Here is a 19,202-nt window from a genome sequence, read left to right on the forward strand (position 1 = left end):
TGGTGCAACAGAAAAGCATTCACCCTATCATCCACAGACTGCAAGTTCAAATCCTGATGATGCCATAGCCATCCATGGCCAGGAGCTAAAGAGAACAAAATTGGGAGTGCCCTCAGGGACAGAGGATAACATTCTCTCTCTCTCTCGTTAATTACAGCCAATCATGGGTGTTTGTGAACTCATGTTCTTGCAGTGGTGCTTTTGTGGCTGGGGACTGCAGTTGACTTGCTGACTTTGGGGCTGCGGTTGTCGTGAACGGTTTTGCGCTTGGGTTTCCATCAGTGGGGGGTTTATAGCATCAACGAAGCTGACTTTATGTTAGGACTGTTAATGTTATGGTCATGTTGTCTGTTGTTGCCCAAGTGAGGATGGGTTCCCTTTTGAGTCTGGTTCTCTCGAGGTTTCTTCCTCATGTCGTCTGAGGGAGTTTTTCCTTGCCACCGTCACCACAGGCGTGCTCATTGGGGATAGATTAGGGATAAAATTAGCTCATATTTTAAGTCGTTCAAATTCTGTAAAGCTGCTTTGCGACAATGTTTATTGTTTAAAGCACTATACAAATAAACTTGACTTGATGTGTGTTCCTCTGAGTGTGTTACGACACTCCTGACACTACATGACCAGCAGTTCCAAAATACACAGTTAGCTGGGGTCACATAGGATGAAGCAGGTGATAGCCTTTTGCCCTCCCTGGTCAGTAGCTATTATGTGATGGGGAGACCAGTCAGGTGGGTGGGAATTAGGGAGGGATGCTTGGGACTAAATTAGGGAGAAAATCGGGGGGGGGGGGGGGGGGGGGGGATCATGTGAATACTACACGTATTCATTATTTCACATTGTATTCTGCTCAAACCAAGCTAAAAGCCAAGGAGTGGAGGTGTGTAAATGACAGAACAAAGAAATATAGCTGATGTTTAAAAACTCTTGCTAGAGAAGCAAAGTTTCTAGTGGATTAAGGTAAGCTGGTGCATGCACTGGTATGTGTGTGTGTGTGTGTGTGTGTGTGTCTCATAAAATAAAAAATAATGATAAAGCAGAATCCAGTTTTATTATGAAACCAGTAATTTCTGGAATTTCAATTCACAACATAGCTACCATTTTATATGAACAAAATAATTAAATACCTCTGAGCTGTGCCGGTCACATTCTCTGTGCTTTCTTTTTGTATATTCCACCAAGTAAATGTGGGAGTCATTGCATCTCCATATGATACCATCAGGACTCTGGAAACATCTCAGTACAAACAGGTGTAGCAGAAATGTGTACAATCCTTTTGTCACCTGAACAAATAATTTATACAAATTAGTGCTGGAACAGTGTGATAGTCAGTGTATGATATACACTATGATAGAGTTTTGTTTACATCATGCTAGTTATGGAGAATCACTCTGAGCCTTTAGTAGAGTATCACTGCAAAGCAGCATATAGAATGTCACAACAACTCAGGACATAAACTCCTAGCTGTCATGTTTACATCAGAATTGGCATCAAACTCCATATCCCAGAATGCGCCGTGAACTACAAACAGGGACTCCTTTGACTACAACACCCACAAACCACGTTCAATGTCATGCTCACAGTCACCAGATTACTGATCACACACACATGGACACAATCACCACCTCACCTACATACGGTAAGCACACTCGACACACACTCACTGCAAAGTATCCACTCAACTTTGTTTTCACAACTGCTGTACCAAGCCTTTATTCTGACTGCTGTTTATGTTTTTTGGATTCTGCTTTGTTTACCTGGATTGATTTTGTCTTGACCTCTGGTATCCTGTTTGTTCATCATCTGAACTCGCCTGTCTCTCAAATTTGATTACATCTGGTGTTTTGAATTTGGTTTTGTTTTCCAGTCCTCTCTCTGTTGCTCTCTTTCCCTGGAGTTTGGTTGCTTTTATTTTTTGACCCTAGGGTGCTTTCTGGATATAGTCTTTGAAGAAATACGGTATGACCCTCTAAATTTTCATCACCTATATTGGTTTCATACATTAGCAGAGCTCCATACTTAAGAGAATATTGTAATGTATCGACCTGATTTTCGATGGTTTTTGACTGTGCAACATCCATCTGTACATACATACGCTGAACGTGTCCCAGCATAGGAAACCCAATCATAAGTTCAAGGCACCATATCTCACTTGACCACTGGACAATGAAATCTGTATCTTTATTTCCATAAGATAGATGGATTTTTATCCAGCGCTTATTTTAAATTTGCCTTTTTTTTTAAATAAATGTGGGATCATTTGCTGACACAGTTTATGGAAAATATTTATGATAGTTTCATATAAAATGAGTTAAAATAGGTTTATTAGTCCACTCGCTTGTTGGACAGGTGACAGTTTGTGTTGTGTAAGGGCGATAGAAGGATGTAATCGCAGGAGAAGTTTTATTGAAAACACGCTTGCAAACAGATCCAAAACGAAGACAAAGGCCGAGTAAAAAACCAGGCAGTGAGGGAGTAAGGCACAGACAGGATATCAGAGGGATACAATACTCACAGTCCAAAAACACAAACAGGGTCAAAACCAGAAAAAAGAGACACAAAATACAAGGCTTTTGCAAAGTCTGTGTGTTACTGAGAGTCCTGATATCTGTGTCTGCGCTGTGATTGAGCTCTAATCAGGAACAGGTGCATGGGGATTAGAAATAATGGCGATGCATGCACTTTGCAATCTTTGGCTGCATACTCCGAGCTCCAAAATGCATGGACATGACAGATGAAACCAGATGACTGTTTGACATCAAGTTTGATATTAGATTGTAAATATACATTATCTCATTATTGGTCTCACTGTCACAAGACAATGCAGTGATTTATGCAATGTTTTATTCTATTTAGGGGGATTTTGTGCCCTTGCAAATATTTTGCTCATAAACTCATCAGGAGCTCAGATTTTAGGCACTATATTATATATTAGACTGGCTAGTGGCCTAGTGGTAGCATGTCAGCCTCTCGATCAAGAGTTCTATTCACGGTCGGGTCATACCAAAGACCATCATAAAAATGGTACCTACTGCCATCTGGCAAGGCACGCTGCAATACAGATGCAAGTGGGGAGTTAAACTCTCGTGGTTACCAGAGGACTAGCCCCCCACTGTAACCCTAGCTATGTAATAGGCGAGAGGCCGAGGGCTGTGGAAACGGAGATCGGCGCCGCCCGATGCGCCACATGGCGCGGGAAGGACTTTAACTAATATATCTGCTATAATTTTAAAGCAGATTATATCTGCTATAAAATTTATTTGCAGCTCACATTATCCGAGTCACAGTGACAGCTTTTAGGCACTTTACAGGCACACTTGGTAAACATAAAACCAAAAGACTATTAACCAATATTTAATTGTAATCCATGTAAGCATATACAGTGGTGCTTGAAAGTTTATGAACCCTTTAGAATTTTCTATATTTCTGCATAAATATGATCTAAAACATCATCAGATTTTCACATACACTACTGTTCAAAAGTTTGGGGTCACCCAGACAATTTTGTGTTTTCCATGAAAAGTCACACTTTTATTTACCACCATAAGTTGTAAAATGAATAGAAAATCTAGTCAAGACATTTTTCTGGCCATTTTGAGCATTTAATCGACCCCACAAATGTGATGCTCCAGAAACTCAATCTGCTCAAAGGAAGGTCAGTTTTATAGCTTCTCTAAAGAGCTCAACTGTTTTCAGCTGTGCTAACATGATTGTACAAGGGTTTTCTAATCATCCATTAGCCTTCTGAGGCAATGAGCAAACACATTGTACCATTAGAACACTGGAGTGAGAGTTGCTGGAAATGGGCCTCTATACACCTATGTAGATATTGCACCAAAAACCAGACATTTGCAGCTAGAATAGTCATTTACCACATTAGCAATGTATAGAGTGGATTTCTGATTAGTTTAAAGTCATCTTCATTGAAAAGAACAGTGCTTTTCTTTCAAAAATAAAGAAATTTCAAAGTGACCCCAAACTTTTGAACGGTAGTGTAAGTCCTAAAAGCAGATGAAGAGAACCCATTTAAACAAATGGGACAAAAATATTATACTTGGTCATTTATTTATTGAGGAAAATGATCCAATATTACATATCTGTGAGTGGTAAAAGTATGTGAACCTCTAGGATTAGCAGTTAATTTGAAGGTGAAATTAGAGTCAGGTGTTTTCAATCAGTGGGATGACAATCAGGTGTGAGTGGGCACCCTGTTTTATTTAAAGAACAGGGATCTATCAAAGGTGGGGTTTACATTAGACCGTATCAGCGGATCATCAGATTAACGTTTTTAAAACGATTAGTGTGCACACAGCAACACCAATACACGATTCGCGTGCACACAGCAACACCAATACACGGATACGCTCGGCTCCGCAGGCATCCTGCGCTCCAAATCACTCCGCCCTGAACAGCGAGTGCCCTCTGGAGGGTGCGCACTCCGGCCCTGCGCAGCTCACACAGCGCGCGAGTGAAGTGCACAAGCAGTGATTCGGGACTGAGCCGCTGTGTGTGTGATCCCAGCGCATATCATTTACCACTTGCAAGTGGAAGGATGGCAAGCCTAAAGACAATCATAACTACACAATGGGCAGTATTTGCATCAGTATTTGCAGTATTTTCCTACTTTTATACTCTTTAATGAAAGGTGATACAAGGCGGAAGTCCGCGCCGTTTTTCAGCAGTCGCGTCACATGACCAACGCCAGCGAATCAGGAAGGTGGATGTCACAGTGACGTTGTCCAATGACGACGCCAGCTAGAGCTCAGCACAGCGTATCCACGTATTCTCAATGTTTACACAGCACCGGACCAGGCACGATCTAGATTGAATACGTGGACCCTGGCGGATTCCCGTTTCCCGGCGTTTCCAGGCGTTTTAATGTAAACGGACAGTGCATCCGCGAAGAAAACGAGACAGATACGGTCTAATGTAAACTTGGCCAAAGTCTGATCTTCACAACACGTTTGTAGAAGTGTATCATGGCACGAACAAAGGAGATTTCTGAGGACCTCAGAAAAAGCGTTGTTGATGCTCATCAGGCTGGAAAAGGTTACAAAACCATCTCTAAAGAGTTTGGACTCCACCAATCCACAGTCAGACAGATTGTGTACAAATGGAGGAAATTCAAGACCATTGTTACCCTCCCCAGGAGTGATCGACCAACAAAGATCACTCCAAGAGCAAGGCGTGTAATAGTCGGTGAGGTCACAAAGGACCCCAGAGTAACTTCTAAGCAACTGAAGGCCTCTGTCACATTGGCTAATGTTAAAGTTCATGAGTCCACCATCAGGAAAACACTGAACAACAATGGTGTGCATGGCAGGATTGCAAGGAGAAAGCCACTGCTTTCCAAAAAGAACATTGCTGCTCATCTGCAGTTTGCTAAAGATCATGTGGACAAGCCAGAAGGCTGTTGGAAAAATGTTTTGTGGACAGATGAGACCAAAATAGAACTTTTTGGTTTAAATGAGAAGCATTATGTTTGGAGAAAGAAAAACACTGCATTCCAGCATAAGAACCTCATCCCATCTGTGAAACATGGTGGTGGTAGCATCATGGTTTGGGCCTGTTTTGCTGCATCTGGGCCAGGACGGCTTGCCATCATTGATGGAACAATGAATTCTGAATTATACCAGTGAATTCTAAAGGAAAACGTCAGGCCATCTGTCCATGAACTGAATCTCAAGAGAAGGTGGGTCATGCAGCAAGACAACGACCCTAAGCACACAAGTCGTTCTACCAAAGAATGGTTAAAGAAGAATAAAGTGAATGTTTTGGAATGGCCAAGTCAAAGTCCTGACCTTAATCCAATGGAAATGTTGTGGAAAGACCTGAAGCGAGCAGTTCATGTGAGGAAACCCACCAACATCCCAGAGTTGAAGCTGTTCTGTACAGAGGAACGGGCTAAAATTCCTCCAAGCCGGTGTGCAGGACTGATCAACAGTTACCGCAAACGTTTAGTTGCAGTTATTGCTGCACAAGGGGGTCACACCAGATACTGAAAGCAAAGGTTCACATACTTTTGCCACTCACAGATATGTAATATTGGATCATTTTCCTCAATAAATAAATGAACAAGTATAATATTTTTGTCTCATTTGTTTAACTGGGTTCTCTTTATCTACTTTTAGGACTTGTGTGAAAATCTGATGATGTTTTAGGTCATATTTATACAGAAGTATAGAAAATTCTAAAGGGTTCACAAACTTTCAAGCACCACTGTATTTAAATGCATCCTATTCTGTTTAAAATAAGAGTATGATGGTTACATGTAGTCTACTTTGTCAACATATAATTAATAAAAATACTAACCACAGGAGGAATGTCAAAGTGAAAGATTCTTGGGACTTTCTCCATGGGTTTGTCCTCATACTGCCGCAGCTGAGAGACAATGTCCTCAGTCCTCAGCCATGACTGGCTTATCCGTATTGTTTTATGAGTAAATCCAGCACTTTTCAGGTTTTCTTCAGACACTTTGACAAGATTTTTCACATACAGGGATTTTCCTGTTGTAGAACAATAAATGAAAAGTAAACAAAAAGGTAAAACAAGTAAGAAAGGCAAAGGTCCTGAACATACAGATTTTTTCTAACACACACACACACACACACACCATCATCATCATTATCATCACTGAAAATGGCCTGTAAAGTGCTATTAACTTTATAAATTACACAACTCCAAATCAGAAAAAGAAAGCAGTAATTTGTAAATGTACTTTAACGTGTATTTCATTACAGACAGAATGAACCCAAGATATTTCATGTTTTGTTGGTCAACTTCATTTCATTCGTTAATATCCATTCATTCCTGCATTTCAAACCTGCAACTCATTCTAAAAAAAGCTGGGACGGGGAAATTTAAGGTGAATAATGAGGTGCAACAATTAAATAATTATCTCATCTCATCTCATTATCCTTCTACAGGGTCGCAGGCAAGCTGGAGCCTATCCCAGCTGACTACGGGTGAAAGGCGGGGTTCACCCTGGACAAGTCGCCAGGTCATCACAGGGCTGACACATAGACACAGACAACCATTCACACTCACATTCACACCTACGGTCAATTTAGAGTCACCAGTTAACCTAACCTGCATGTCTTTGGACTGTGGGGGAAACCGGAGCACCCGGAGGAAACCCACGCGGACACGGGGAGAACATGCAAACTCCACACAGAAAGGCCCTCGCCGGCCCCGGGGCTCGAACCCAGGACCTTCTTGCTGTGAGGCGACAGCGCTAACCACTACACCACCGTGCCGCCCAATTAAATAATTAATTAAATAATAATTAAATAATGATGTGACGTGAAACAGGTAATTGTAATCATGAACTGGGACAAAATCATTCTCGAGGAAAGGCTGAGTCTTTGAGGAGTAAAGATGGGCCAAGGAGCTCCAGTCTGTCTACAAATGTGTGAAAAAAATTATTGAAATATTAAAAAAAATGTTCCTCAAAGACCAATAGGAAGGGATTTGGATATTTCACCCTCTATGGTGCATAATATCATTAAACCATTCAAGCAATCTGGAGGAATTTCAGTGTGTAAAGGGTTCAAGCCTAATCTGAACCCCTGTGATCTCCAATCCCTCAGACAGTGTCAAGAACCATCATTCATCTACGGCTGATAGAACCACATGGGCTCGGGATTACTCTGGAAAACCTTCATCAAGCTACAGTACGGAGTTACATCCACAAACACCAGTTAAAACTTTACTGTGCAGAAAGGAAGCCTTATGTTAACTGTGTCCAGAAGTGCCGTCGACTTCTCTGGGCTCTGAGGCGTCTGGGATGGACCATCACACAGTGGGAACGGGTACTGCATTGAAACGAATCAGCATTACAGGTCTTTTTTGGAAGAAGAAATGGACACCGTGTGCTCTGAAGAGGAAAAGGACCATCCAGACTGTTACGGGAACAAGTCCAAAATCCAGGGATTGTCATGGTATGTGGTTGGGTCAGTGCCCTTGGCAAAGATAACTTATTACCACATTCTGCACACAATACAAAGGCGTAGCTGTGGAATAAGAGAGCGTGTCCCCTCTCTCTCCAATAGAGAATGTGTGGAGAATTTAGAAATGAAAAATATGGCAGAGATGACCCTGTACTGTTACACACCTTAAGACCCATTTACAGGAAGAACGGGACAAAAACACTTCATCGCTTGGAGTCTTCACTCCTTAAACATCTTTTAAGTTGTAAGCTCTCACAGGATGGTGCTGAAAAAAGCCCTGGGAGGCAGTGGTACAGTGCAGAAAAAATGCTCTTTATTTCTTTTTTTAAAAGTGAGAATTCAGTGAATGTGTGTGGGCTCTCAGTGCTAGGACGGGACCCTAGGATGTGAAGTTCAGGCTGAGTGGCTGTCTCTTGCTTGCTGGAGCATCTCTGGGACATCTGGGGGAGCCGCTGGCCACAGCGTGTAGGAAACTCTCATTCCCACTGTCTGGAAGCATAGGAATCAGGCATTAAGGCAGTCTGTATGGCAAGAGTGAGCTTATTTGCTTGTGGACTGCAGCATTGCCTTCTTATACTGCTCGTGGATGGTAACTCATTAATATGCTCCATCTGAGCAGACTCAGTATTCACCCACATATCCCACAGTCCACTGTGCAGTTGGGAACTTCTGGTGGCCACACCCAGGCTGCTGATAACGGTACAAAAGCCAATATTGGGCTATATAATCAGTTTTGATGTTCAAATATCGGATGTTCAAATATTATTACAGGATTCCATGGTCTCATGGATTTTGTCAAGATTTTTAATACTGTGCTAAATGACTGCAGATTTACAATTTGTCATCAATGTAAATGTACACCATTAATGTTGTTGTCCAGAGTTATAGTGCTGAGGAGTTGGAATGTGTATTTCATGTAAACCGTGCTTAGAATGAAAGTAAAAGGGCTGTATGGGCGATAATATAAGGATGACTGATTAAAAGCTTCTGTGCTGACAAAAAATACCATGGAACCAGTAATTAGACATATAAGAGCAATCTAATAACATCACATTTAAACTTGCATCCAATATTTGAACATTGAAACTGATTATATAGCCCAATATTGGTTTTTGTACCATGATCAACAGCCTGGGCATGGCCACAGGAAGTTCCCAACTGCACAGTGGATTGTGGGATATGTGAAAAGGGCGAATGGCCTGCCCTCTGGCCATGTGCGCACTGTTGGTCCATAAAAATGGTGGTGCTGAAATGCCATGGCAGAGCATGGCAAGGTGGTGGGCACTGTCCGTTCAGCACCACTGGAGCATCACGGTGGGGGCGCTCGCTTGTTTGAGGGTACGTACTGCTGTTACATTGTCACAAAGTGTTGTGAGAAGGAATGGCAACATTACAAGTTAGTAAATGCATTACCGTCCCAATTTTTTTTAAATGTGTTACAAGAATCAAAATTGTAATAAGTGTTTATTTTGAAAAAGAAAATTCATGAAGTAAAACATCAAATAATGTGCTCTCGTATCATTTTGAGTGCAATACAGGTCAAAAATTATTTAAATCAGGGTGGCACGGTGGTGTAGTGGTTAGCACTGTCGCCTCACAGCAAGAAGGTTCTGGGTTCAAGCCCAGTGGCCGATGGGGGCCTTTCTGTGTGGAGTTTGCATGTTCTCCTCGTGTCTGTGTGGGTTTCCTCCGGGTGCTCCGGTTTCCCCCACAGTCCAAAGACATGCAGGTTAGGATAATTGGTGACTCTAAATTGACCATAGGTGTGAGTGTGAATGGTTGCGTGTCTCTGTGTGTCAGCCCTGTGATGATCTGGCGACTTGTCCAGGGTGTACCCCGCCTCTCACCCATAGTCAGCTGGGATAGGATCCAGCTCGCCTGCGACCCTGTACAGGATAAGCGCTTATGGATAATGGATGGATGGATTATTTAAATCATTGTTTTAAATTTTAATTAACTTATTTTATTTTATTTATTTTAACTTTTAATTTTCAATTTCAGGATACTGTCCCAACTTTTTCTGGTTTGGGGTTGTATTTTATTTGTGTTCTCTCAGATTTTTCACATACTGAACAATTAATTAATGGCTCACAAAGTACATTTTGATCATTTTAATATCTGGCTAAATAAATCCAAATAATTAAATGAGTTTGGGTTGTTTAGGCCAAGTCGAGAAGAGTTCTTACCCATGCCAGCATGTTCTGAGCAAATGAGTTTTGTTTTCAGCTTAAATTGATCAGGACGGTTCAATTTTGTAAATCCAGTTTCAACTTCTGAGGCTGTCTGGTGCTTGTGTAGGAGGTATTGTTTAATTTCCTTATTTTGATTTGGGTTCTCAGAGACTGTCCTCTTAAACATGTCAAAAGCAGTGGCAACATAACTGTGATGGGCCTTTGAGTCACAGAAAATAATTAACTGGTAATCGCTCTTATACATGCCTCCTTGGACATGTGCCTCCTGTGTTTTTTTGTAGAAAATGGACTCAAATTTTCTGGACACATCATGATTCAGTTTGTCTGCATTTAATAAGCAGTAGATCTTTTCCTGTGGGCTGCCAGGCTGTACAGCTCTCCTGATAATCAGTTCCACCTCTTCTGCAGTTGTCTCAGAGGAACAGACCAGTATTTCATCATAGGTTGGCAGTGGTTGCTCTGCATCACTGTACAGAGATAAGCAAAGTGAAAGCATTTCAACATCTTTACAGGAAATCAGGTTGGGTTTGCCCTGTTCCAAAATGATTGGCAGTTTTCGTTTCACGGTCACTTCTGCAGATTTGGCAAGCTGGTTCATGGTTTCCCCAAGAACATCCAAGTCTACAAACTTGTCTGATACAAGTCCTGATAGTTTGTTGTGGTACGTTTTCCAAAGCATTACAATCTTCTCATCAGAATTTTCCAAGTTATGAAATGCTGCTGCAATCTGCTCCTCTGTCATTGAAAAAGACACTTCTTCTGTTGTGAGTCCACCTTTGAATTTCATTTGATTTTTAAGGACATTTTCCCGTCTTGTCTCATATTTCTCACACCATTCCTGGGCCCATTCTTCATCATTTTGATGATCATCAATGCATTGCATCACAGTATTTTGGTACTCTTCTATAGTCTCTGAATCTCTAAAACCTTCTGCTTCTTGATCATCTTCACAAAACATTATTGCTGCTTTGATCTCTTCCTCTGTAATTCCTGTATCAAGAAAATATTCTATTGTGTCTGGATAATGATTGAGGAACTTCTTGAGCTCGAGCGATGCTTGTGATCCACCACTTTCAACTGGGGTTTCAAGTGCTTTGGTAAGTGCGTTTTGCACATCACTTTCTTTAATGTTGTCCTTCATGATGGATAACATGTTAAGAAGATCAGTGCTAATGTCCTTCCACTCATTCCGAAATTCAGCCACAGAGCGACACAGATACACCAGCTGTTTTGCTGTAAAGTAATTTAAGTAATAGTACATGTTCCTTTTCTGCTCTGTGTACTTTAACCATTCAGAGAGACAGCCTCTCATGCTTTCACACAGTCCTTTCAACTCCTCAAGCAAGGGTCTGTAACCTTTGATCTCTACATTTGTAATACCAAATTTCACCCAAATTTTAATATCATGTGTTTGTTGGCAGTAGGCTGTCATCTCCCAGTCTTGAAACAGAATATGTCCAGCGTCACGGAGCTCGAAGAAGCACTTTCCTACATTTATTATCTGCTCCAACACCTGAAAAAAACATAATAAACATTATATATACTGTATATACACACAGTACATGACAAAACACACACACACACACACACACACACATCAGCCATAACATTATGACCACTGATGGTTGAAGTGGATAACAATAATTATCTCATTACAGTGGCACTTGGCAGTGGGTGGGATATTTTAGGCACCAAGTAAACATTTTGTCCTTGAAGTTGATGTGTTGGAAGCAGGAAAAACAGGCGAGTGTAAGGATCTGAGCAACTTTGACAAGGGCTAAATTGTGATGGCTAGATGACTGGGTCTAAGCATCTCCAAAATGGCACATCTTGTGGAGTATACAGTGGTTAGTACCGACCACAAGCGGTCCAAGGATCCAAAGGAAAACCGGTGAACCGGCGAAAAGGTCATGGGTGGTCAAAGGCTCATCGACCAACATGGGGAGCAAGGGCTGGACCATGTTGTCCAATCCAATAGAAGAGCTACTGTAGCTCAAATTGCTGAAAAAGTTCATGCTGATTCCAGCAGAAAGCTGTCGGAACACACAGTGCATCACAGTTTGTTGCATATGGGGCTGCATAGCTGCAGACCAGTCAGGGTACCCATGCTGACCTGTGTCCACCACCAAAAGCACCTACAATGGGCATGTGAGCATCAGAACTGGACCATGGAGCAATGGAAGAAGGTGACCTGGTCTGACAAATCATGTTTTCTTTTACATCATGTGGACGGCTGGGTGTGGGTGTGTGTCATTTACCTGGGGGAGAGGTGGCAGCAGGATGCACTGTGGGAAGAAGGTGAGCAGGCAGAGGCAGTGTGATGCTCTGGATAATGTTCTGCTGAGGAACCTTGGGTCCTGGTGTTCATGTGGATGTTTGTGGATCTTTGACATGTACCACCTACCTAAACACTGTTCCAGACCAAGTTCACCCCCTCATAGTAACAGTATTCCCTAATGGCAGTGAACTCTTTCAGCAGGATCACGCTCCCTGACACACTGCAGGAACATGACAAAGAGCTCAAGGTGTTGACTCGGCCTCCAAATTCCTCAGATCTCAAATCTGATCAGCATCTATGGGATGTGATGAACAAACAAGTCTGATCCATGGAGGCCCCACCCACAACTTACAGGACTTAAAGGATCTGCTGATGGCTTGGTGTCAGATCCCACAGCACACCTTCAGAGGTCTGGTGGAGTCCAGGCCTCGATGGGTCACAGCTGTTTTGGTGGCAAAAGGGGACCTACTCAATATTAGGCGGGTGGTCATAATGTTATGACTGATCAGTGTGTGTGTGTGTGTGTGTGTATATATATATATATTTTTTTCATGTGAAAAAAGAAGTAGTACATCCCATGGACATTGTAGACTTGTCTCAACATATTTAAATAAGCAAATATTTCACCCTTTTGGCACAGCGCTGACAGATAAAGGTCATAAACTTGAACAAAACAACAAAAGGAAATCTAGGTCTCTCAATCATTTATTTAACAAAAATATCAATCAATTTCTTCTGTGGATAAAATAAGTACACCCTTGGCTTCATAAGCTCATACTGTCCCTTTTAATAGAAATAACTTCTTGTAGGCATTTTGTATAATTGTCCACCACTCTGACACCAGCTTGTTGACAGTTTTGGCTGCTCTTCCATGCAAAATTCCTTCAGTTGCAAGATATTTGAGAGTTTTCTTGCCCTTTTCAAATCTCCTCACAACATTTCAATGGGGTTCAAATCTGGGCTTTGACTCGACTATTCCATAACTCTCCATTTCTTCTTTTTGAGCCGTTCCTTGGTGGATTTGTTAGTGTGTTTAGGATCATTATCTTGCTGGAAGGTCCACCTCTGGTTCAACTTCAACTTTTGAACAGATGGCTTCATATTATCTTCAAGCTCTCTTTAATATGATTCAGAATTCGTGGTTGAATCAATAAATGCAAGCTTCCCAGCCCTTGAGGCAGCATAGTAACTTCAAACCATAACATTTTCACCACCATGGGGTTCTTCTCCTGAAAAGTCATTTTTGGTCTGCACCACATACTGTATGTACTTTTACTGTGGCCAAATAACTCTACCTTTAATTTGTCTGTCCAGAGCATGTTATCATACTTGTCAACTCTATGGATTTACGTGGTAGTCTACTGCTTTTGACAGATGAATACTGCAACCACGTCTAGTTCTAAAACCGTGGGCGGCACGGTGGTGTAGTGGTTAGCATGGTCGCCTCACAGCAAGAAGGTTCTGGGTTCAAACCCAGCAGCCGGTGAGGGCCTTTCTGTGTGGAGTTTGCATGTTCTCCCTGTGTCTGTGTGGATTTCCTCTGGGTGCTCTGGTTTCCCCCACAATCCAAAGACATGCAGTTAGGTTGACGTGGGGCGGCCTTGGGCTGAGGTGCCCTTCAGCAAGGTACCTGACTGCTCCCCGGGCACTCTGGTGTGGCTGCCCACTGCTCTGAGTGTGTGTGTGCGCGTGTGTTCACTGCTTCAGATGGGTTAAATGTAGAGGATGAATTTCACTGTGCTTGAAGTGTGCATGTGATAAATAAAGGTTTCTTCTATTACAAAATAATCAGTGAACACTGTTGGATACACTCTTCTGACCTCGCTTCAGATGTTTTTGGCACAGGGAATACAAACATATAGCATCAAACAGTTATTACGTGAAGCCGAGAGCCAATGGAATGGTGCGACAATGATGTTGAAGCTAAAGCCTCACTCACAACCCACCATAAGTGTTTTGGACACACATGGGTTGCAGGGTTTGGTAGCTCGCAGCCGTGCTGCTAGGTCACGGTCGTGCTGCTAGGTCGCGGTGAACCTGGGGGAAAGTTTGGGGGAGGAGTACAGGCAAAGTACTTGTCAAGTACAGGTTGCACACCTGACTTCCTCGAGGCATGGGAAAAATTTTACTGTTAGCCCGTGGAAAACGTACATCTGATGCATGTGATCAGTGCATGTTCAGCGAGTGTGGAGTGTGAGAGACTTGCATTTTACCAGTTTCCTGCGCTACGAGTTCGGGCCGCACTTGTGAAGCATGCGTAACGCATGTGATTAGCACGTTACAATCACTCATAACTTGCATGTGATGCAAGCCAGGAGTGGGTATAAAACCAGTGTGTCTGCAGTATTATGCATCTGTCTTTCGGCTGAAGAATATTGAATATTTTGTGGGAAAGATTTAAAAATTTTCAGTTTAAAGTTTAGAAAATGGGACCCAAGAAGAAGTGAGCAAAAGCAAAGTAACCCAGCCTGAAACAGCAGAGGGAGAGGAGGAGGAAGAATTTGATGATGGTAGCAGCACCGGCAAGCCTTGCACAGACAGGGAGAAGTTTGCCTTCAAGCCGGCAGAAGGCACAGCACCCTGCCAGAGGCATTTTCATAGGTAAATACATGTTTTAAACATTCATTTCGGTATCTATATGCTTATGTAATTAATATTATATATGCTGATTTTCATGCATGTTTCAGCTAACGATGCCCAGAAGTGAGGACATTGCAATCCCATTATTGCTGTCAGGCCATTGTACCATGCTCAGTGTTAAGGACAAGGACATCCCGACAACCCGTCCCACCATTCAGCAGGAGTAGGAGCAGGACAGCAGCTTGGAGTCAAAGTGTGTTTCAGTGCTCAAATTGTTGGGCTATTTAGTTGGGATTTTTTATAATGTAATAAAATGTGTTATTCCCTTATACTCATGTTTTATTGTTTGACGTTTGCATGGTAAATTAACATATACTCAAATAAAAACAGCAAATGAGGTGGTCGTCTTCCTTTCTACAATGCTACACACTACATGATCGGTTCCTTGGTTCCTCCCCAATATATATACCCAGAGTCTTGCCCCTCGTGTTGTGTGCAGGTCGCATGCGCACCACACATAGTGTTAGGACTAGGACTGTTTTGGCCTCTAGAGGCCGCTGTTATTTCCTTTTCATGTCGTGTTTATTTTGGCCTCTAGAGGCCGCCACTGTTCCTGTGTTTTGTTTGTGTTAATTGCTTAATTATCTTCACCTGTGTCCTTAATTAGTTTGTCTATTTATACCCCTGAGTTCAGTCCTCTTGTCACGGAGTCTTTGTGCTGTTATGTTTATCTCCAGTTTCCTTTGTACTGTGTTTTTTGATCTTCTTAGCTTTTGTATTTTTGCACTTTGCTTTTCTTTTGGATTATACTCTTTGGTTTTTTTTTTGTCTTTTGTTTTGCCCTGTATATAGTGTATATAGTTTAAATAAACCTTTTGATTCTTTTTCTACTTCCGCCTCACGCCTCTGCATTTGAGTCATCCCCCTGGTGGCCTAGTGGGGGTTTGCTGGATTATCACACCAACGAACCAGGTTCGAATCCCAGCAAAACCCTAACAGAAAGACTCCGTCATGACCGACTCAGCAGAGGCTGCTTCAACTGTCTACCCGGCCAACCTTCAGGGAATTATGGCAGCTTTGACACGCTTCGGAGCGACCATGGACGCTCATGGACGTACGCTCACCAGCCAACGTGAGGCCCTCGCTCGCCACGAGGAACTGCTTCAGCAAATTGGGAAAACCCTGGCACAGCTGACATCTCTGCCTGCATCTCCTGCTCCTGATCCAGTTCCTGCTCCTGATCCAGCTCCCACTCCTGCTCCAGTGCCTCCTGCAATGCTGCCTTCTTCACCTCGCGAACCCAGCCTTCCTGCACCACAGAGGTATGACGGCAAGCACAGTGAGTGCCGAGAGTTCCTTACCCAGTGTCAACTCACCTTTGAGCTTCAGCCTACCACCTACACTACGGATCGCCGCAAGATTGCCTTTGTGATCACCTTATTAGCTGGTAAGGCGCGAGCCTGGGCTACTGCTATCTGGCAAAGACAGGGACCTGAGTGCTTTGATTTCCAGCTGTTTTCTGAAGAGATGCTTCGGGTCTTCGATCAGGCAGACATCAGTACCGACGCAGCCCGAAAGCTCATGTCCATCCGGCAAGGAGGAAGCGTCGCAGATTACGCCATCTCGTTCCGAACACTCGCAGCAGTAAGTGGATGGAACGAGACTGCCCTGGTGTCAGCCTTCCACCATGGTCTGTCTGACCCCATCAAGGACGGTCTGGCCTCTATTGGATGCCCAAGTGACCTCGAAACCCTCATCTCACATGCTATTCGTCTGGACAACAGGATGAGAGAACGCCACCAAGCCTTGAGCCCCCCCAGCCTCCCTACCTCTACCTGGAGACCGTCTACCTCCTTCAGTGACTGTCCAGAACCCATGCAAGTGGGTCGTACTCGCCTCTCCGCATCTGAGAGGGAGCGCAGAAGGAGGGACAAGTGCTGCATCTACTGTGGCAAGCCTGGTCACTTCCGAGCATCATGTCCCGAACTCTTGGGAAAAGAACCGCCCCGTCCAGCCGAGGGAGGGTTGTGACGGGGCCTACCCTCTCTCCCGGACTCCCTGGCCAAGGAATCTACATCCCGGTCTCCATCTCCTGGGGTGAGTCTGTCCACTCTTGTCAAGCTTTGATAGACTCAGGGGCGGCTGGGAACTTTATGGATATTCACTTCGCCCAAAGCATCAATATTCCGACTGCACCTCTTGAAGTCCCACTGTCTGTGTCTGCCCTCGATGGCCAAGCATTAGGTGATGGAAGAGTCACCCAAGTTACTTCTCCAGTCTTCCTCCAGTCTCAAGGTCACAAGGAAGAAATATCCCTGCACCTGATTCCTTCACCAGAGTTCCCAGTTATTCTAGGCCTTCCTTGGCTTACTCGCCACAACCCTCGCATAGACTGGGTAACAAGCCAGGTTGTGGAATGGGGCCCTGCATGCCATGCCTCTTGTCTGCTCTCTAGCTCTCCTGTGTCTCCTGCCGAGCCCCCTGATCTCACCGAGTTATCTCAAGTTCCCACAGAGTACTGGGATCTCAAGGAGGTATTCAGCAAGAGCAGGGCCGCCGTTCTTCCTCCGCACCGGGCCTACGACTGTGCCATCGACTTGCTCCCTGGGACTACCCCTCCTCGTGGCAGGCTGTTTTCACTCTCTCAGCCAGAACGCAAGGCCATGGAGGAATACCTCAAAGATGCCCTGGTCTCTGGGTTTATTCGACCCTCCACTTCACCTGCTGGAGCCGGCTTCTTCTTTGTCGGCAAGAAGGATGGGGGGCTCCGACCATGTATTGATTACAGGGGCCTGAATAAGATCACTGTGCGCAACCGATATCCCCTTCCGCTGATGTCCACAGCTTTCGACCTGCTCCAAGGCGCCACCGTCTTCACCAAGTTGGACCTACGGAACGCATACCACCTCATCCGTATCCGACAGGGAGACGAGTGGAAGACTGCCTTTAACACCCCGTCTGGGCACTACGAATACCAGGTGATGCCCTTCGGACTCACCAACGCACCAGCTGTTTTTCAGGCCCTAATCAACGATGTCTTAAGGGACATGATTAACCTGTACGTTTTTGTCTACCTCGACGACATCCTTATCTTCTCCAAGACCGTGCAGGAGCACCGCCACCATGTCCGCCAGGTTCTCCAGAGGCTGCTACAGAACAATCTGTTCGCCAAGGCCCAGAAATGCGAATTTCATGTTCCCGAGGTCTCCTTTCTGGGATTTATTGTACGGACAGGCCAACTCCAAATGGACCCTGCCAAGACCCTGGCCGTCCGGGATTGGCCTACTCCCAAGTCCGTTAAGGAGGTTCAGCGGTTCTTAGGATTCGCTAACTTCTACCGCAAGTTCATCAGGAACTTCAGTTCTGTGGCAGCACCCATGTCAGACCTCACCAAAGGGACAGGTGGATCTTATGGCTGGTCTCCTCAGGCAGAAAAGGCGTTCAAAGACCTCAAGGACCGCTTCTGCACGGCACCCATTCTGGTTCTCCCGGACACCTCCCAACCATTCATCGTGGAGGTGGACGCCTCGGACAGTGGTGTCGGCGCGGTGCTCTCTCAACGTTCGGAAGGAAAGCTGCACCCCTGCGCTTACTTCTCCCACCGCCTGAGTCCTGCTGAGTCCCGGTACGATGTGGGGGATCGAGAACTGCTAGCGGTCAAACTGGCCCTTGAGGAGTGGAGGCACTGGCTGGAGGGAGCACAACATCCATTCCTGGTTTGGACTGACCACAAGAACCTGGAGTACCTCCAGCAAGCCAAGAGACTGAACCCTCGACAGGCTAGGTGGGCCCTGTTTTTCAGTCGGTTTGACTTCACCCTCTCATACCGCCCCGGCTCCAAGAACACCAAACCTGACGCACTGTCCAGACTGTTCTCTGCCACTAACAGGGAGAATGAAGTCGGGCCTATTATCCCTGTGTCCCGGATTGTGGCCCCTGTCCGCTGGGGTATTGAGGAGGCTGTCCGACGAGCCCAACGCCAGGACCCCGGTCCTGGGACGGGGCCACCAGGCCTCTTGTACGTCCCACATCAAGCCCGGGCCAAGGTTCTCCAGTGGGGTCACTCTTCCCCTCTCACCGCCCACCCGGGAGCTCGGAGGACCCTGGACTTCCTGAAAAGACGCTTCTGGTGGCCTAGCATGGAGAAGGAAGTAAGGTCATTTGTCTTGTCCTGTGAGGTTTGCACCAGAACCAAGAACCCACGAC

General features: G+C 44.5%; 1 protein-coding gene across 7 annotated transcripts in view; it reads right to left on the bottom strand.

Annotated features, from left to right (window-relative positions):
- Positions 1-19,202, bottom strand: part of LOC132872736 (E3 ubiquitin-protein ligase rnf213-alpha-like) — a 281,839-nt gene that overhangs the window by 90,226 nt on the left and 172,411 nt on the right. For all 7 annotated transcript variants that reach the window (XM_060907787.1, XM_060907788.1, XM_060907785.1 and 4 more), the window contains 3 exons: positions 10,133-11,651; positions 6,310-6,503; positions 1,125-1,280 (listed from right to left, as the gene is read on the bottom strand). In XM_060907787.1, the coding sequence (XP_060763770.1) occupies positions 1,125-1,280; positions 6,310-6,503; positions 10,133-11,651 (1,869 nt within the window). The remainder of the gene's footprint in view (positions 1-1,124; positions 1,281-6,309; positions 6,504-10,132; positions 11,652-19,202) is intronic.

Source organism: Neoarius graeffei, chromosome 24 (genome assembly GCF_027579695.1).
Source record: "Neoarius graeffei isolate fNeoGra1 chromosome 24, fNeoGra1.pri, whole genome shotgun sequence".
Taxonomy (NCBI): Eukaryota; Metazoa; Chordata; class Actinopteri; order Siluriformes; family Ariidae; genus Neoarius; species Neoarius graeffei.